The sequence below is a fragment of the Oncorhynchus mykiss genome, chromosome 12 (assembly GCF_013265735.2).
Source record: "Oncorhynchus mykiss isolate Arlee chromosome 12, USDA_OmykA_1.1, whole genome shotgun sequence".
Lineage (NCBI taxonomy): Eukaryota > Metazoa > Chordata > Actinopteri > Salmoniformes > Salmonidae > Oncorhynchus > Oncorhynchus mykiss.
Window position 1 is genome coordinate 31,301,794 of NC_048576.1, and position 20,908 is coordinate 31,322,701.

General features: G+C 43.4%; 2 protein-coding genes across 4 annotated transcripts in view; one reads left to right on the forward strand and one right to left on the reverse strand.

Moving 5' to 3' along the window:
• The window catches only part of LOC110537442 (glycerophosphodiester phosphodiesterase domain-containing protein 5), a 57,439-nt gene extending 55,507 nt beyond the window's left edge, over positions 1–1,932 (forward strand). For all 3 annotated transcript variants that reach the window (XM_036937395.1, XM_021623495.2, XM_036937394.1), the window contains 3 exons: positions 184–266; positions 1,085–1,197; positions 1,327–1,932. In XM_036937395.1, coding sequence (XP_036793290.1) covers positions 184–266; positions 1,085–1,197; positions 1,327–1,403 — 273 coding nt within the window. In that variant the 3' untranslated portion in view covers positions 1,404–1,932. The remainder of the gene's footprint in view (positions 1–183; positions 267–1,084; positions 1,198–1,326) is intronic.
• Positions 1,933–3,129: 1,197 nt separating this feature from the next.
• The window catches only part of LOC110537443 (SAM domain-containing protein SAMSN-1), a 28,506-nt gene continuing 10,727 nt past the window's right edge, over positions 3,130–20,908 (reverse strand). The window contains exons 4-8 of the mRNA XM_021623496.2: positions 12,970–13,105; positions 10,750–10,901; positions 10,284–10,493; positions 9,906–10,056; positions 3,130–4,477 (exon numbers count right to left, since the gene is read on the reverse strand). Of these exons, the coding sequence (XP_021479171.2) occupies positions 4,293–4,477; positions 9,906–10,056; positions 10,284–10,493; positions 10,750–10,901; positions 12,970–13,105 (834 nt within the window). The 3' untranslated portion in view covers positions 3,130–4,292. The remainder of the gene's footprint in view (positions 4,478–9,905; positions 10,057–10,283; positions 10,494–10,749; positions 10,902–12,969; positions 13,106–20,908) is intronic.

Below are 20,908 nucleotides of genomic sequence, written 5' to 3' on the forward strand. Positions count from 1 at the left end.
CTGGGAGGTATACTCAAAAAAGTATGGAATTCAGGCATTAGAATTTACCAGTCGCCACCAAAATAGAGCTCCTTCTGCAAAAAAATGTATGAGAGGCACTGAGACGTACAGTAGGTTTTTGTGGTTATGCTTCCATCTAGTGGTGGAGGATGTTGGTTCTCATTGGCTGTCTTGTTTTTCCAGAGCCCAGATAAATACTGCTTGGTCTGGATCACCTCCGATCTAGTCTCCATCGCCATAGTTATAGGAATATTCATCTTTCAAAAGTAGGTACCCATTGTTTTATTGAGATTCTATTATCAAACTTGATTTCCTTCTCATTTTGCTATGAGCAGTTGTATATTTGCAGCATACTTTACACTGCATTAATTCTATATGTCTGCTTCACTGTAAAAGTTTAACTGTTGTGTAGTTGTAGAGGTCTGAGTCTACTTTGATCTCTGTGATGAGGTTTGTGCTACATAGCCCTCTGCTTCTCAACTGACTCTTCTGCTCTTTCCCTTTCACTACCCTGCCTTTCTGCTCTCTCGCGTTCTCTTTGTTGACTCTCTCTCATCACTGTCTTTCCATTTCTCTCCTTCTCACTATCTCTCATTTGTTCCTTCCTCCTTCCTCTCTCTTTGCCTTGTTTGTCCTTTGTTCTGCCTGATCTGCATGCTACGTTTCTCTGCTGCACTCTGGCGTCTGTCAGCTATCATGTGATCAGGTAACTGAGGTGACTTCACTGGCTCATGTTGCTTCCTTGTTTTCTGTCTTATCGGTCTTCTATCCTTGAGCTTCTCGTGTGGCTCTAATGTTCATGAACTCAGTGAACACTATAGGTTTCATTTGTCTTAATGTGTTCATCAATTATCAATGTTTTATCAATTCTAACAAGTAGAGGCTGCTGAAGGACAGCTCTTAATAATGGCTGGAATCTAGTCAATGGAAAGGTGTCAAACACGTCAAAAACATGGTTTCCATGTGGTTGATACCACTCCGTTGACTCCATTTCAGCCATTATTATGAGCCGCCCACCCCTCAGCAGCCTCCACTGATTCTAACGGTGTGTCTGACGGTGCTGTGCGTCTCTGTGCTGCACCAGGTGGAGGATGAGTGGCATGCAGAACTACAATCCAGAGCAGATCATGCTGAGTGCTGTGGCGCGCAGACCCAGCCGGGATGTCAACGTCATGAAGGAGAAGCTCATATTCTCAGGTACCAAAACACAGGAAAAGGGAAAAATGTGTGTTGCCAGCACCATGGTCAAACTAACCCACTTGACCTAATCAAGAATGAAAAAGAGTGAGGGTCAAAGTTTAATTCTTCTTTTCTCTCCTTTTTTAGAGGTAAGTAATGGAGTGACCAGTACAGATGAACATCTATATCCAGAGAATGGCTATGACATTGGGCAGTACAAGTGAGCTGTGTCTCTGTACCTGGAGAATGGCTATGCCAATATGCAGGAAGGATGAGTTGTCTCTGTACCTGTCTGCGCTGGTTGTGACAGCTACACTTATGACGGCATAACATGGTGACCGCAACAGGCAGAATCACAATGGCTGCTACTGTAAACATGGATGTTTCTACCAACATGTCGGAAGTTTGAACTTTAAAAAGTTCTGAATGTTCAATATTTTGAAGACTGTTGACCTTCTTGCTGGAGTGACTTTTTTAGAAGTTGTTCTGACGGATCATGGGATGTTTTTCTTCGATAATTTGTTTATATAGCAGAGGAAAAGCGTCCTGCTCTGGACATTGAGTTGAGTTTTTCTGTTATTTTATTTTCCCTCAGAGGATTTTCATGGTTTGGATTTCTGAATACTATGATATAAGACTGAATTCACTAACATGTGTGTCCTCTCCTATCGATGTGTGAATGACATTTTGCATTATGAGAGTGAACTGTTCTTGCATTGTCAAATCAAATCAAATTTTACTGGTCAATAACAGATGTTATTGCGAGTGTAGCGAAATACTTATGCTTCTAGATCCGACAGACAGTGCAGCAGTATCTAACAGGTAATACGGTTGAAGTCGGAAGTTTACATACACCTTAGCCAAATACATTTAAACTCAGTTTTTCACAATTCCTGACATTTAATCCTAAGAAAACTTCCCTGTCTTAGGTCAGTTAGGATCACCACTTTATTTTAAGAATGTGAAATGTCAGAATAATAGTAGAGAGAATTATTTATTTCAGCTTTTATTTCTTTCATCACAGTCCCAGTGGGTCAAAAGTTGTGGGTAGCCTTCCACAAGCTTACCACAATAAGTTGGGTGAATTTTGGACCATTCCTCCTGACAGAGCTGGTGTAACTGAGTCAGGTTTGTAGGCCTCCTTGCTCGCACACGCTTTTTCAGTTTTGCCCACAAATGTTCTATGGGATTGAGGTCAGGGCTTTGTGATGGCCACTCCAATACCTTGACTTTGTTGTCCTTAAGCCATTTTGCCACAACTTTGGAAGTATGCTTGGGGTCATTGTCCATTTGGAAGACCCATTTGTGACCAAGCTTTAACTTTCTGACTGATGTCTTGAGATGTTGATATAGGACTCATTTTACTGTGGATATAGATACTTTTTTACCTGTTTCCTGTTTTGCTGTTGTTCTGGGATTGATTTGCACTTTTCGCACCAAAGTACGTTCATCTCTAGGAGACAGAACGTGTCTCCTTCCTGAGCGGTATGACGGCTGCGTGGTCCCATGGTGTATATACTTGCATACTATTGTTTGTACAGATGAACGTGGTACCTTCAGGCGTTTGGAAATTGCTCCCAAGGATGAACCAGACTTGTGGAGGTCTGCAATTTTTTTTCTGAGGTCTTGGCTGATTTCTTTTGATTTTCCCCCAAATGTCAAGCAAAGAGGCACTGAGTTTGAAGGTATGCCTTGAAATACATCCACATGTACACCTCCAATTGACTCAAATGATGTCAATTAGCCTATCAGAAGCTTCTAAAGACGTTACATTTTCTGGAATTTTCCAAGCTGTTTAAAGGCACAATCAACTAAGTGTATGTAAACTTCTGACCCACTGGAATTGTGATACTGTAAATTATAAGTGAAATAATCTGTCTGTAAACAATTGTTGGCAAAAAATTACTTGTATCATGCACAAAGTAGATGTCCTAACCGACTTGTCGAAACTATGGATTGTTAACAAGAAATTGGTGGAGTGGTTGAAAAACGAGTTTTAATGACTCCAACCTAAGTGTATGTAAACTTCCGACTTCAACTGTATATGTTGCCATACTTCTGCTGGTTGTTCTTCTCATCGAAACTTCAGCCCAAAATGATTTTGCCCTGTGTGCCATTCTCACCATAAATGATTTAACAGCTGCATTTCAATAATACATTTGTGTAACAATTGCTTTAATGAAGGAGAGCATTCAAGAAACTGACAGTATGCTACTCACTCTCAAAGCACTTTAACAAAATGTTAAATAATACCATAAATCAAAACCATAAGATACAGTACAAAAATCCTTTAAACCCTCATTTAATCAACAAGCTCTCGCAGTCGCACATCAGAATTAGACGTTCATCCATGTTTCTTAAACATGACATTTTGAAGTTATTCCCAACATCAAACGTCAAAGTGTTTAGTTACTTCTCTGTATAATTCCAAGGTTAAATTTTAGGTATTAACTCTGAAGTCTTAAGGTTAGGCATTAACACCAAATGGTTAAGGTAAGGGTTAAGGTTAGGGATAGGCTTAAAGCAAAATATCAAAAACAACTTTCTATTGCTGGATTCAAACATGCAGCCTTTGGAGCCACAGGCAGATGCTTACGCACATCTGCCATACCTGTCCACAATACCTACTTAAAGATAACAGCACTTACTGTAACCCCTAGAGCCAGTTTCCACGTCCTCTCCCGACCTCCTCAGACATGTATGGACATTGAAAACTGACTTGTATCATGGGTGACCTGCCTGTATTTAATCTCTCCCATTTCCACAGGCACCTCTTGTACTGTACACCCACACACAGTAAAGTTGACATTGCACATTGTGCTAAAAACAAAGCCTAGCCCACTGTGATGATTTCACAGGTCCAATGTCAATGATTTGAAAGGCTTGGGCTACATCATCATTAACATTTACAAACCAGCAGCCAATCCAACTCACTAGAACAGGAAATTGTGTACAGTAGCTTCATGCATAAAATTGCAGTGCCAGCCACATAGGCTACAGATACTAAATGCAGTATGAAAGCAAATAGGAGTGCTCTTGTAATGCAGAAAAGGGCTTTCACATTAGATCATGATCTGGGTGAATTGCATCGATCCACATCGATCATTTTTAGGTTAGGTCTGAGCCATGGGAGGATGATGGTGCAGTGCTTGCAGGTGGATGTCTGTCTCCTTGCTGTTGTCTGAGCAGTCCGAAGGGATGTAACAGCCAGAGTCTCTGGGGCAGTCGTTCAGGTCCGCTTTAACACTCTCAGTCGGGGACTTGGCATCCTGGTTTAACTCTCCCTCCTCACCATCACCTAGAATGGAATGGGTATGGGGGCTATGAGAACTTGTATTCAAAAGTAATGGCCACAGATATGCTCCCACTATATCAGAGTAGCAGAAATAACTTTTTTCATAGTTTCCTCTTTCCCCCCAGCCCCGAAATATGCCTATTGTAGCTGGATGTTTGATCTTTATGTAGGCTGTGAAAGCTGTGAGACCATGTTACATTTGCTTACCGCAGCGAAAAGTGAAGTTCAAAAGATAAAAAGGTTTGCATAAGCTTGAAAAACATGACAGATAAGCTAGGGCCGCGCCCATACCACAGTGTCTTACCTCTGAAAATGACATTTCCTGTTAGTAGCTTGTCTTGTCTTGCACCACTCAATGTAGTTTCCTGACTCTGCCTTTCCTTTCATGTCCTTCTAGTAACTGTCTCTTTACAGCCTATAAGCAGTGTTTTGCGTATTTGCAGTGTGTATAGATTACGTATACAGTACCAGTCAAACGTTTGGACACACCTACTCATTCAAGGTTTATAGTTTTTTTTAAACTATTTTCTACATTGTAGAATAATAGTGAAGACATCAATACTATGAAATAACACATATGGAATCATGTAATAACCAACAAAGTTTTAAACAAATAAAAATATTCTTTGCCTTGATGACAGATCACCTGGAATGCTTTTCTAACAGTCTTGAAGGAGTTCCCACATATGCTGAGCACTTGTTGGCTGCTTTTCCTTCACACTGCAGTCCAACTCATCCCAAACCGGGTTGAGGTCGGGTGATTGTGGAGGCCAGGTCTTCTGATGTAGCACTCCATCACTCTCCTTCTTGGTCAAATAGCCCCTACACAGTCTGTAGGTGTGTTTGGCCATTGTCCTGTTTCAAAACAAATGATAGTCCCACTAAGTGCAAACTGGATGGGATGGCGTATCGCTGCAGAAACCTGTAAAGCTGAATTCTAAATAAATGATTGATTACAGACAGTGTCACCAGCAAAGCAACCCCACATGATCACACATCCTCCTTCATGCTTCACGGTGGGAACCACATATGCAGAGGTCATCCGTTCACCTACTCTGCGTCTCACAAAGACATAACAGTTGGAGCCAAAAATCTCAGATTTGGACTCATCAGACCAAAGCACACATTTCCACTGGTTCTAATGTCCATTGCTCGTGTTTCTTGGCCTGAGCAAGTCTCTTCTTATTATTGGTGTCCTTTAGTGTTGTTTTCCATGCAGCAATTAGACCACGAAGGCCTAATTCATGAAGTCTCCTCTGAACAGTTTATGTTGAGATGTGTCTGTTACTTGAACTCTGAAGCATTTATTTGGGCTGCAATTTCGGAGGCTGGTAACTCTAATGAACATATCGCCTGCAGCAGAGGTAACTCTGGGATTTCCTTTCCTGTGGCGGTCCTCATGAGAGCCAGTTTCATCATAGTACTTGATAGTTTTGCGATTGCACTTGAAGAAACTTTCAAAGTTCTTGAAATGTTCCGTATTGACTGACCTTCATGTCTAAAGTAATGATCAACTGTCATCGCTTATTTGAGCTGTTCTTGCCATAATATGGACTTGGTCTTGTACCAAATAGGGCTATCTTTTGTATACCCCTACCTTGTCACAACACAACTGATTGGCTCAAACACAGGCACATCTGTTAACCAGGCACACCTGTTAATTGAAATGCATTCCAGGTGACTGCCTCATGAAGCTGGTTGAGAGAATACCAAAAGTCTGCAAAGCTGTCATCAAGGCAAGGGGTGATAACTTTGAAGAATCTCAAATATAAAATATATTTAGATTTGTTTCACACTTTTTTGGTTATTCAATTATTCCATATAGATATCTCATAGTTTCGATGTCTTCACTATTATTCTACAATGTAGAAAATAGGAAAAATAAAGAATTGTCCTTGAATGAGTAGGTGTGTCCAAATTTTTGACTGGTAATGTTTAGTATAACACATCTTTAGCTATCCATGGCCAGTACAAGATGGCTGATATCCTGTTATTTACACACACTGTGAGGTGAACACAATTAATGTTACATTCTGAAGTTCACTTCTTGCAGTGATATTACTTTGTTAATACAGACAGTCTTTACTGAGTCTTCTACATGAATTCAGTTACTTTCTGACTGAACCCCTTTTGATTTGAATGAAACCCTCCATCAATAAATACATCAAATAGGATCTAAGCTACAACATATATTATGAACAAGAAAAAAAATCTAGATCTGGCAATATTAGATCATTGACGTGAAAGCATAATCCTTGCTCCTGCCTAAAGCTATGCGACGCCCACGAACATTAGCCTTATTCAAAAATGTATTAAAAATATATATTAACTCAGCAATCTACACACAATACCCCATAATGACAAAGCAAAAACAGTTGTTTAGACATTTTTGTAAATCTCTTAAAAAAAAAAAACAGAAATACCGTATTTACATAAGTATTCAGACCCTTTGCTATTAGACTCGAAATTGAGCTCAGGTGCATCCTGTTTTTTCTACAGCTTGATTGGAGTCCACCTGTGGTAAATTCAATTGATTGGAAAGGTACACACCCGTCTATATGAGATCCCACAGTTGACAGTGCATGTCAGAGCAAAAACCAACCCATGAGGTTGAAGGAATTGTCCATAGAGCTCTGAGACAAGATTGTGTCAAGGCACAGATCTGGGGAAGGTTACTAAAACATGTCTGTAGCATTGAAGGTCCCCAAGAACAGTGTGGCCTCCATCATTCTTAAATGGAAAAAGTTTGGAACCACCAAGACTCTTCCAAACTGAGCAATCGTGGAAGAGCCTTGGTCATGGAGATGACCAAGAATCCGATGGTCACTGACAGAGCTCCAGAGTTCCTCTGTGGAGATGGGCGAACCTTCCAGAAGGACAACCATCTCTGCAGCACTCCACCAATCAGGCCTTTATGGTAGATTGACCAGACGAAAGCCACTCGTCAGCAAAAGGCACATGACAGCCCACTTGGAGTTTGCCAAGAAGCACCTTAAAGACTCTCCGACCATGAGAAACAAGATTCTCTGGTTACCAATATTTAACAATTTGGCCTGAATGCCAAATGTCACGTTTGGAGGAAATCTGGCACCATCCCGAAGGTGAAGCATGGGTGGCAGCATCATGCTGTGGGGATGTTTTTTAGGGGCAGGGACTGGGAGACTAGTCAGAATCAAGAGAAAGATGAATGGAGCAAAGTACAGAGAGATCCTTGATGAAAACCTGTTCCAGAGTGCTCAGGACCTCAGACTGGGGTGAAGGTGTACCTTCCAACAGGACAACGACCCTAAGCACACAGCCAAGATAACGCAGGAGTGGCTTCGGGACAAGTCTCTGAACGTGCTTGAGTGGCCCAGCCAGAGCCTGGTCTTGAACCCGATCAAACATCTCTGGAGAGACCTGAAAATAGGTATGCAGCTATGCTCCCCATCCAACATGACAGAGCTTGAGAGGATCTGCAGAGAAGAATTTGAGAAACTCCCCAAATACAGGTGTGCCACTCTTGTAGCGTCATACCCAAGAAGAATCGAGGCTGTAATCGTTGCCAAGGGTGCTTCAACAAAGTACTGAGTAAATGGTCTGAATACTTATGTAAATTTAATATTTCAGTTTTTATTTTTTTTACATTTTAACAAATTTCTAAAAACCTGTTTTTGCTTTGTCATTATGGGGTATCATGTGTAGATCCAAAATGTAACTTTCTTACTACTTCAGGCATGATGTGAAAAACTCACTTTCATAAACTCACTTTCTTACTAATTCTACTTCCAGATGTGAAAAACTCACTTTCATAAGTGGAACTGCAAGTTCCCAAGTTCCCAAATTCCCAATCACGTTACAATTTTGAAAATACAAATTAGATTAAGAAAACTTCACATGTGAAAATCTCACTTTCACATTTGGTAGTGAAACAGTGTTACTCTCCTTGCACACTACTACTTAGCCTACCTGAGCATTATAATTTCAAGTGTGTTAAAGGTCATTTCTTATTTCTGAGCCATTCATTCGGACTGTTACTGCTGCAGGCGCATGCCTCTCTTCTTCATACGTTGGTCAGTGACCATTGGAAGATGCCGAATGAAAATAACAGGTAAGATAGCTCTCTGTGTCTCCAAATCTTATCCTGTTTTACGGTTTCTATGCAAGGTTACATTTTCAAAATGTAGAGATAACATGTTTAACTTTCATTTTCAATTTATAAGTTAAGTTTTGACGAGTAAAAAAAATGTGAGACTTTTACAATGTACATGAGTTTAGTAGCTAGCTAACTAACTTTGGTATGCAAGTCAATGAGAAAAAGATGGCGTCTCTGATGACTTCTTATTTATCATGTTTAACATGTAAACATTTGGTTAATCAGTTAACTTTGTCATTTTATTGTGATTAATCACATTGTCTGAAAGCATTCAAAATACACTGAAAACATCCAAAATACATAATCTATACAGCTAAAAACAAACAATGCAATCTCAAAACAAGTTAACATTGAGGTTAAAGAAAGTGTGCTCATCAATGAACCTAATTTTGCTAAATGTTACTTTGGACAAACTCAAGACGTTAACATTCTTACAATCCTTTTTTATAAAAAAAAATCTTGCATTTGTGCAAATTCTGAATTTGCGATTAATCTGGATTAATCAGCAAATCCTGTGACAAACTTGATTAAAATGTTTTATCGTTTGACAGCCCTAGTTGAAATTGACATTAAAATGGCAAAAAAGGAACATGTGAAAGTGTTGCAGACATGACTTGTCATGGTTGCTTTTGCTGATGGTCATGTGATGAGGTAGCCCCCCTCTGCAACTTCAACATTTGTGTTGATCCTCTTAGTCTAATGGTCAACACGTTGGCTTCACTTGTGAGAGACCTGGGTTCTAATCCTGTCAGTTCTAAAAGTACATGTGAAATGTTGGAAAACCACATGTCTGTGTCATGAAAAATTGTCATGTGGAACAACATGTGAAATGTCACGTGTCCACAAACCCAGTGTTTTTATTAAGGGTATCCTGTTATCATTAGCATCTTTACCTGTGTACCTGATACAGCACATCCGCTGATGGTATGCCCTTCATTACCTGCTTTGGCGATCTGTATACATATGCGGAATACATATGCTTTTGTCAGAACTAACACTATTGTGCATCACCTAAGGCCTAGGTGTTGTCTTAAGTGCCTTTTTTTAATTGTATTTTACCTTTATTTAACTAGGCATGTCAGTTAAGAACAAATTATTATATTTAATGACAGCCTAGGAAGAGTGGATTAACTGCCTTGTTCAGGGGCAGAACGACAGATTTGTACCTTGTCAGCTCGGGGATTTCGATCTTGCAACCTTTCAGTTACTAGTCCAACGCTCTAACCACTAGGCTACGCTGCCACCCTCTGCATTCCACCTGGAAATTTAAGTAGGAGGAAGACTACCCTAACTCACTTTGGGGTTCTTGGAGGCACTCGATGGCTGCCATGAGAAGATGTCTGTGTTCAGGATCAGTCACATTGAGTTCCATCAGATACTTCTCCTTCAGCTCTTGCAGGTCATCTACTGTTTGATAGCCATTCAGGAGCAGTGAAGAGGCATACTCCTACAATACATGTAAACAATACCAATCTGTAAGCAAGTCGCCATGTTGCAATGAAAAACGCAACTAAATTGACATTGACATCAGAAACATATTGTTCCCTAAAGATGCAATTTATCTGGGGATTTTTTCCAAAGAATCCAGGGAACCTGTTTTTTTGCAAGGGATTATTTGTAACCACTTTGAGGAGAGAGACAGAGAAGAGAGGGAGAAAGAGCGAGTCAGTCTACCTCCAGATTGAGGCGCTCTAGGAGCTCCTGTAGCGTTTTGGGACGGGGTCTCCTGCTCCTCCTGTGTGTCCTCATCTTCTGAGGCAGTTCAGGAACCTTCTCTACTATGAGGTCCACGTAGATGAACTTAAAGTTTCCCACCTTGTTGTTCAGCATGCCTGTCCATATACCCACAGGAGGCTTGCTGATTATCTCAATCACATCCCCCACCTGAAAGAAGAATTGGTCCTTTTACTTGAGAAATACTGTACATGTAATAGATCAACACAGCCTACTTTGCAAGACATTGGCTCGATCTCAACTGTTTAAAAATCCAGGAAGATGTGTGGAATGACAGGTTTGACATTTGAGAAAGAGGCAGTCTATAACTATTCATCATAATATGTTATATTATTCTACATTCACAGCAATATTTCAGTCAGTCAGGAATCAGGATACAACTGGTTTAGTCAAGTAGGCTAATTACCTTAAGTTTAAGTGATTCCGTGTCGTAGGGACTGGGGACAAAGTCTGTGTGGACCCGGGCTCTGCCACAGAACTGGCCTGTGTAGGGCAGCACCTCATCCAGCCTCAGACTGTCTCTGTTACTGAAGCCATCTGACCCGCTGGTCAACCCACCTGGGGAGCAGCACACAACACAGTTTGATTGGTAGGAGACCGACAACATGATGTTTGACTTCACATCAGTTTTTACAAAGACAAAGCCAAATGTGTTACACAGAGCATTTTGGGTACTGTACATCATGCAACATAGTGAGGGAGTTTTCTGCTCCTAGATGAGGATTTATGGTCTAATGGTAGCCTACTTGCTGATTTGAACATTTAAATTATGAAAGGTATGGCAGTGAGTGAAACATTGACAGTTTAGACTTTTGACTGTGATTATCTTTGTCAGGCATCCTTGTTGGGTTAATCAAGATGCAACAACATGCCTTAGTACAGTTGAAGTCGGAGGTTTACATAGACCTTAGCCAAATACATTTAAACGCAGTTTTCACAATTCCTGACATTTAATCCTAGTAAAAATTCCCTGTCTTAGGTCAGCTAGGATCACCACTTTATTTTAAGAATGTGAAATGTCAGAATAATAGTAGAGAAAATGATTAATTTCAGCTTTCATTTCTTTCATCAGAAGTTTACATACACTCAATTAGTATTTGGCAGCATTGCCTTTAAATTGTTTAACTTGGGTCAAAGGTTTCGGGTAGCCTTCCACAAGCTTCCCACAATAAGTTGGGTGAATTTTGGCCCATTGCTCCCGACAGAGCTGGTGTAACTGAGTCAGGTTTGTAGACCTCCTTGCTCGCACACACTTTTTCAGTTCTGCCCACAAATGTTCTATGGGATTGAGGTCAGGGCTTTGTGATGGCTACTCCAATACCTTGACTTTGTTGTCCTTAAGCCATTTTGCCACAACTTTGGAAGTATGTTTGGGGTCATTGTCTATTTAGAAGAACCATTTGCGACCAAGCTTTAACTTCCTGACTGATGTCTTGAGATGTTGTTTCAATATAACCACATAATTTTTCTGCCTCATGATGCCATGTATTTTGGGAAGTGCACCAGCCCCTCCTGCAACAAAGCACCCCCACATGATGCTGCCACCCCCGTGCTTCACGTTAGGGATGATGTTCTTTTTCCTCCAAACATAATGATGGTCATTATGGCCAAACAGTTCTATTTTTGTTTCATCAGACCAGAGGACATTTCTCCAAAAAGTACGATATTTGTCCCCATGTGCAATTACAAACCATAGTCTGGCTTTTTTTATGGCGGTTTTGGAGCAGTGGCTTCTTTCTTGCTGAGCGGCCTTTCAGGTTATGTCGATATAGGACTCGTTTTACTGTGGATATAGATACTTTTGTATCTGTTTCCTCCAGCATCTTCACAAGGTCCTTTGCTGTTGTTCTGGGATTGATTCTCACGTTTCGCACCAAAGTACGTTCATCTCTAGGAGACCGAACGCGTCTCCTTTCTGAGTGGTATGATGTCTGCGTGGTCCCATGGTGTTTATACTTGCATACTATTGTTTGTACAGATGAACATGGTACCTTCAGGCATTTGGAAATTGCTGCCAAGGATGAACCAGACTTGTGGAGGTCTACTGTTTTTTTCTGAGGTCTTGGCTGATTTCTTTTGCTTTTGCGATGATGTCAAGTAAAGAGGCACTGGGTTTGAAGGTATGCCTTGAAATACATCCACAGGTACACCTCCAATTGACTCAAATTATGTCAATTAGCCAGAAGCTTGTAAAGCCATAACATAATTTTCTGGAATTTTCCAAGCTGTTTAAAGGCACAGTCAACTTAGTGTATGTAAACTTCTGACCCACTGGAATTGTGATGCAGTGAATTGTAAGTGAAATAATCTGTCTGTAAACAATTTTTGGCAAAAATGACTTGTGTCATGCACAAAGTAGATGTCCTAACCGACTTGCCAAAATGATAGTTTTTTTATTAACATGAAATGTGTGGAGTGGTTGAAAACAAGTTTTAATGACTCCAACCTAAGTGTATGTAAACTTCCGACTTCAACTGTAGATTGGGTTCCATACTTAGATTTTTATCAACCACAATGTGTAGCATGCTTTACTGTAACGCAGAGTAAGCACAAATTGCATTAGTAGAGAGTGAAAGGGAACTTAATTAGTTCAGTAAGGTCTTGGCTGTGTGCCCAATGAGCTTACTGGAATTGCTGTGTCCACTGTTGAGACCGTAGAGACTTTCAAGGGAGTGACTGGACACTCTGTGTCCTTTTGGAAATGAATGGACACCATTAACAATATCCCCTTCTCCTTCTTCATCTCTCTCTGTCCCGTCAACCTACACAGGAAAATACAACAGACGTTTTATTATTTTCTTTGCCCTCCTTTTCTTATGCTGTCACTCCCCATCTCATCTTATCTCACAGCGTGGTAGTTGAGGAGGATAAACAGGAAAAAGCAAAACCAATCAGAGGGCTGGGTCAGGCCAGGGCTCTAAGCTATTCTGTGTTTAATTTATCATGTGCCAAAGCTGCTCAGTATCCCAGGCAGTTTATGTAAGGGCACAGAAGAGCTCCTCTCCTCTCTTCTGCCAAGAGTCCTTAATCCACACAGAGCAGCCTTGCCATTTATTACTGAGACTTGACATGGCCAGGAAGTGTGTGTCATCTACCATAGGCTCTGACTGTCCCTCCCTGGTCCTCTCTGTGAGAGAAGAGTTGCTTCTTTTTAGCTCCACAAATCGCTTGGTGACCAGGTGATGTGGTAATGAGTCTTTGATTTGTTTTGACTCAGTGATGTTTAGACATGTTGGTTGTCACGACACTCCCTTTTAGGGTGAGGATCATAGCCCTCTCTCTCACTCCCTCTCCCACCAAAGGTTTATGAGGGTCATAAATACCTAAAAATCTTTACCACACTCGGGCCAAAATGAAGGTTGAGAATCCCTTTGTTACCACAGAGAAAGACTTTGCAGTACGGTAACCTCAAAAGGTTGAATAATGTAGCAATATTTCAGTATTCCAACCAGTTGAAATTGTCCGTGGGTACATAAAGAACAATCGTGTCGAATTCCTTACTAATTTGTCATGTAACTATCACAGCAGAACATCATAACTGTTTCTCTGAATGTGTATATTTCCCAGTTACCAGATTTACATCTCAATATTGTACAAAATTGCTGATTGAGTATGGGACTACTTTTGAAAATATTAAATGTGATGTTAGCCTTCTAAATTAGAGTGGTTTTTCATGTACAGTTTTAACTAGTCAGTGACTACACCCTGTGAGCACAGACATTTACGTCGGTGTCATGGAACACCCCCTTTTCTACTCCAGAATAAAAGGACTTGTGACAAAATGTACATTTGGTCAAGATAACGCCGGGACAGGGTCCCCATGTTGAAATGGCTACTACTCTAGACCAAAACATGCCAGGTGATGCTGGTGTGTGAAGAGGTTCAAACTACTCTGGTGACCAGAAAACATGGAAGCTGTCTCTACATGTTGAAATGGTTGGCAACTCTACCAAAGAACAAGACCAGAGAACATGGAGATCATTCCCAAGTTGATATGGCTAAGAAATCTACAAACTAAAGAACAATTATTCAGGCTGCAGCTGTTTAAGTACTTTAGTCTGGTAAACGCAATTGGTCGAACGACCGAATGGTACTCTGACATATCCATTACAACAAGCTACAACTACGAAAGACTTTGATCTCTAGTGGTCAAACCAGAGACTTTCTGTCAACAATCTATCCAGCAGACGGACCGGCGATCGCAGAGAGGGACAACAAAGGCATACACTCATAAATATGTAAATTCCTATTTATTTTTGAATGAGGGGTTGTTCATGTTCAAAGTATAAGCATTTCCATGAGTGTAGTGTAGTGTATATAGGGGGGTCCACTCTGAGTTTCCCACTCTTGAGCTGGCCCCACCCCTTTTCTTTGTCTACCAAGCCGTCATATCGGCTTAGCGCACTTGGGACTTTTCAGTGTATCATGTCAGCAACCAATGTAAAACTGTTGTGTGTTTATGTAATTCTGTGATTGATTAGTTAGTAAATAAATAATTAAGCCAATTTGTATATCGCTGATTCATGATTTATTTTAGGGTTCGTGCAGATATCCAAGGGTTTGCGACTTTCAGGAATGAGACTGAAGAGGTAGCAATACATTAATAGAAGACTGTAATCGATAAGATAATAAAATATCTGAAGAGTTATATTCGGGAAATTGAAACTCTATAAACAACATTTTCCCTTGGTGCCCCGACTTCCGAGTTAATTTAAATTACAGGATTAGTTTGATCACTTAAGGAATAATTACAATATAGAGAATTGATTTGATAATATAACAGTCTTCACATTTTTGTATTTATTTTTTATATATGCAAGTCAGTTAAGAACACATTCTTATTTTCAATGACGGCCTAGAAACAGTGGGTTAACTGCCTTGTTCTTTCGGTTACTAGTCCCAACGCACTAACCACTAGGCTACCTGCCGTTCGATGACAGCAAACGCTACAACAAGGTCTTTGGGCTAAAAGCCTGGGAGTAGGCTAACTTGTTCATAGTGACATGTATTCATGGATGTATTCGTGAAGGGAAGCCAGGCTTACCCAAAAAATGTACCAAGAAAAAATAATGCATTTTTCGTCTCTCTGTGTTTCATAAATGCAGCCTCTTGCGAATTGAAGGAAAATTATCTCACCGGAGAAAGCATCCGATCGAGCAAAACATCACCCTTCTGTCTCTTGTCTCTGGAGGGGTGCGTCACTTGAGTGGGTTGAGTCACTGATGTGATCTTCCTGTCTGTTAGCACCCCCCTCAGGTTTGTGCCGTGGGGTAGATCTTCGTGGGCTATACTCAGCCCTGTCTCAGGGTAGTGGGTTGGTGGTTGAAGATATCACTCTAGTGGTGTGGGGGCTGTGCTTCGCAAAGTGGTTGGGGTTATATCCTGCCTGTTTGGCCCTGTCCGGGGGTATCGTCAGACAGGGACACAGTGTCTTCCGATCCCCCCCCTGTCTCAGCCTCCAGTTTTTATGCTGCAATAGTTTGTCAGGGGCTAGGATCAGTCTGTTATATCTGGAGTATTTATTCTGTCTTATCTGGTGTCCTGTGTGAATTTAAGTACACTCCCTCTAATTCTCTCACTCTTTCTCTCTCTTTCTCTTTCTATTTCTCCTTCTGGGGCGGCAGGGTAGCCTAGTGGTTAGAGTGTTGGACTAGTAACCGGAAGGTTGCGAGTTCAAACCCCCGAGCTGACAAGGTACAAATCTGTCGTTCTGCCCCTGAACAGGCAGTTAACCCACTGTTCCCAGGCCGTCATTGAAAATAAGAATTTGTTCTTAACTGACTTGCCTGGTTAAATAAAGGTAAAATAAAAAAAAAAAAAAAAAAAAATTCTCTTTCTCTCTCTCTCTTCCTCTCTCTCTTCTCTCGGAGGACCTAAGTCCTAGTACCATGCCTTAGGACTACCTGGCCTGATGACTCCTTGCTATCCCCAGTCCACCTGGTCATGCTGCTGCTCCAGTTTCAACTGTTCTGCCTGCGGCCATGGAACCCTGACCTGTTCACTGGATGTGCTACCTTGTCCCGGACCTGCTGTTTTGGACTCTCTCTACCGCACTTGCTGTCTCTAACTCTGAATGATCGGCTATGAAAAGCCAACTGACATTTACTCCGGAGGTGCTGACCTGTTGCACCCTCTACAACCCCTGTGAATAATATTATCTGACCCTGCCAGTCATCTATGAATGTTTGAACATCTTGGCCATGTACTCTTATAATCACAGCACAATCTCAGCACAGCCAGAAGAGGACTGGCCACCCCTCAGTGCCTGATTCCTCTCTAGGTGTCTTCCTAGGTTCCGGCCTTTCTAGGGAGTTTTTTCCTAGCCACTGTGCTTCTACATCTGCATTGCTTGCTGTTTGGGGTTTTAGGTTGGGTTTCTGTACAGCACTTTGTGACATCGGCTGATGTAAAAAGGGCTTTATAAATACATTTGATTGATTGAGTGATTGATCTTTATGTGTAGGCCATCCAGCTGATGCTGTCTGGTCAAAAATAGTATGAAATTGTTTGCTGCCTGTAGCATTGAATGCAAGGGGAGCCAGTGAGCATTGTGCTTCCCTTGATTAAAAAAAGTATATAAGCTTTGTGTTAAACTGAGTGAGCACAACTGTGAATGGTCCCGGTGCACCAAAAAAAGTTTCAAGAGAAGCCAGTTTGGATTTGGCTTCACTCCAATCACATCACATCAAGAGCAAAACATCATTGTCAGAAAAAACTTGGCCATTTCCATGGATGGATATAGGGATTTGGACTTGTGGTTTTTACTTAATTATCCGTGCTGGCCAACGATTGTATTCTGATCCAACCATAAATTCATACATTGTGCCCTTGAGAGGATGGAAGTATGTAGCTAGATGTAGTAGGCTAATATTAACTGGCCCAGCAGACTTGGACCAGCTCCGCCACGCTGTCTCCCTGCAGGGAGCCACCATTGGGAGGCATGAGGAGCTACTGCTGGACCTTTTGGAAGGGCTTCATTCCCTGACGAAATGCCACGACCAAGGGTTCAAGGCTATCATGGAGCGAATCAGTGAGTTAGCTCATAGGCAGCCTGTCACCTCTGAGACCTCCCAACCACCCAGTAACCTGTTTACTATCAGTGGTGAGTTTGTACAGCCTACCCCAGCTCCCCGAGAACCCCGCTTACCTCCTCCGGATATTCTGTGGATCCTGGAACCTGCCAGAGTTGAGAGCTTCAAGTTCCTTGGTGTCCACATCAACAACAAACTAAAATGGTCCAAACACACCAAGACAGTCGTGAAGAGGGCACAACAAAGCCTATTCCCCCTCAGGAAACTAAAAAGATTTGACATGGGTCCTGAGATCCTCAAAAGGTTCTACAGCTGCAACATCGAGAGCATCCTGACTGGTTGTGTCACTGCCTGGTACGGCAATTGCGCGGCATCCGACCGCAAGGCACTACAGAGGGTAGTGTGTACAACCCAGTACATCACTGGGGCTAAGCTGCCTGCCATCCAGGACCTCTATACCAGGCAGTGTCAAAGGAACGCCCTAAAAATTGTCAAAGACCCCAGCCACCCCAGTCATAGACTGTTCTCTCTACTACCGCATGGCAAGCGGTCGCAGAGTGCCAAGTCTAGGACAAAAATTATTCTCAACAGTTTTTACCCCCAGGCCAGAAGACTCCTGAACAGGTAATCAAATGGCTGCCTGGACTATTTGCATTGTGTGCCCCCCCAACCCCTCTTTTACGCTACTGCTACTCTCTGTTTATCATATATGCATAGTCACTTTAACTATACATACATGTACATACTACCTCAATTGGGCCGGCCAACCAGTGCTCCCGCACATTGGCTAACCGGGCTAACTGCATTGAGTTGAGGAGCGCGTCCAGGAACATTCAGCTTAAATCATGTTAAATCATCTTGGTGTCATGATGGATCGCATTGTCCAGACTATGGACCGCTGGCAGAGACAGAAGGTTCCCTCTACCCGTCCCGTCCGGAACCAGTCCCAGTGGGATACGGCTCTCTCTTCCCAGGGAGTATGATGGGACGGCAGCACAGTGCCAGGGATTCCTATTACAACTGGACCTCTACCTGGCCACTGTGCACCCAGCTCCCTCGGGAAGGGAGAAAGTTTCTGCCCTCATCTCATGCCTCTCAGGAAGAGCTCTGGAGTGGGCAAACGCCGTGTGGGGAGAAGGAGAAGCGGCGTTGGACCACTTCGAGGAGTTCACCCATCGCTTCCAAGCCGTCTTTGACCATCCGCCCAACAGGGCCCTCATCGACCACTATCGGTGCAGCCTGTGTGAGGACATCCGATGTGAGCTGGCCTGCAGGGATGCCACCATCTCCTTTGACCAACTGGTGGATTTGTCATAACCTGCTGGTCACCCGGGGACGTCCAGAGGGGGCTCTGTCTGTGCCATCTTCCAGCACCCCCGCTCCGGTGGCCATGGAGTTGGGAGGGGCTGCTCATATGGAGACTTCAGGAGGAGCCATCACATGCACCATCTGTGGCCACAGTGGGCACACTGCCGGTCGGTGCCAACAGGCAGGGCACTCTGGCGTCACCCCAGGTGAGTTCCCACCACACTCATCCAGAGTCCTCTGTTGTGCACCTGTTTGTTCCGGTTTGTTTCCCTGAGTTCTCCCCGCATTCCCAGCATAAGGCGCTCGTCGATTCAGGCGCAGCTGGGAATTTTATCGACAGAGCATTAGCCCTTAGTTTAGGGATCCCCATTATTCCTGTAGTTAGACCTTTCCCGGTTCACGCTCTGGGGGGGTCACGAGGAGAAAATCAGTCTCTTGTCATTGACTGTCCTGCGTTTCCCGTGGTACTAGGCCTTCTCTGGTTAGCTCTTCATAACCCCACTATTTCCTGGCAACAGGGTGCTCTCACGGGGTGGTCGCGAGAGTGCTCGGGGAGGTGTGTAGGGGTTTCCGTTGGTGCTACCACAGTGGAAAGTCCAGACCAGGTCTCCACCGTGTGCATCCCCCCAGAAAATGCAGATTTGGCTCTCGCCTTCTGTAAAAAGAAGGCGACTCAATTTCCACCTCATCGACGGGGGAATTGTGCGATAAATCTCCTGGTAGACACTGCGCTTCCGGGTACGCCACCAAAACTCCGCCCCTGTGCTTTCTTCTCAAAGAAGCTCAGCCCAGCGGAGCATAACTATGATGTGGGGGACCGGGAGCTGTTGGCTGTGGTGAAAGCGTTGAAGGCGTGGAGACATTGGCATGAGGGGGCTAAACACCCTTTCCTCATCTGGACTGACCACCACAACCTGGAGTACATCCGTGCAGCGAGGAGACTGAATCCTCGTCAGGCGAGGTGGGCCATGTTCTTTCCCCCGTTTTGTGTTTACCCTGTCCTACAGACTAGGTTCCCAGAATACGAAGGCAGACGCACTGTCTCGGCTGTATGACACAGAGGAGCAGCCCATGGATCAGACTCCCATACTCCCGGCCTCTTGCCTGGTAGCGCCGGTCGTGTGGGAGTTGGATGCGGACATTGAGCAGTCGTTGCGTACAGAACCCGCTCCCCTCCAGTGTCCGGTCGGACGTATGTATGTTCCGTCTGCTGTCCGTGACCAGTTGATCTATAGGGCCCACACGTCACCCTCCTCTGGGCATCCGGGGATCGGTCAGACGGTGCACTGTCTGACTTTTGAAGTACTGGTGGCCCACCTTGGCTAAGGACGTGAGGATCTATGTTTCCTCCTACTCGGTGTGTGCCCAGTGTAAGGCTCCGAGACACCTGCCCTGAGGTAAGCTACACCCCTTACCCGTTCCACAATGACCTTGGTCACACCTGTCTGTGGATTTTTTTAACTGATCTACCTCTTTCACAGGGAAACACTACAGTCCTGGTCGTTGTGGATCGTTTCTCTAAGTCCTGTCGTCTCCTCCCTCTGCCCGGTATTCCTTCAGGAGGAGCCATCACATGCACCATCTGTGGCCACAGTGGGCACACTGCCGGTCGGTGCCAACAGGCAGGGCACTCTGGCGTCACCCCAGGTGAGTTCCCACCACACTCATCCAGAGTCCTCTGTTGTGCACCTGTTTGTTCCGGTTTGTTTCCCTGAGTTCTCCCCGCATTCCCAGCATAAGGCGCTCGTCGATTCAGGCGCAGCTGGGAATTTTATCGACAGAGCATTAGCCCTTAGTTTAGGGATCCCCATTATTCCTGTAGTTAGACCTTTCCCGGTTCACGCTCTGGGGGGGTCACGAGGAGAAAATCAGTCTCTTGTCATTGACTGTCCTGCGTTTCCCGTGGTACTAGGCCTTCTCTGGTTAGCTCTTCATAACCCCACTATTTCCTGGCAACAGGGTGCTCTCACGGGGTGGTCGCGAGAGTGCTCGGGGAGGTGTGTAGGGGTTTCCGTTGGTGCTACCACAGTGGAAAGTCCAGACCAGGTCTCCACCGTGTGCATCCCCCCAGAAAATGCAGATTTGGCTCTCGCCTTCTGTAAAAAGAAGGCGACTCAATTTCCACCTCATCGACGGGGGAATTGTGCGATAAATCTCCTGGTAGACACTGCGCTTCCGGGTACGCCACCAAAACTCCGCCCCTGTGCTTTCTTCTCAAAGAAGCTC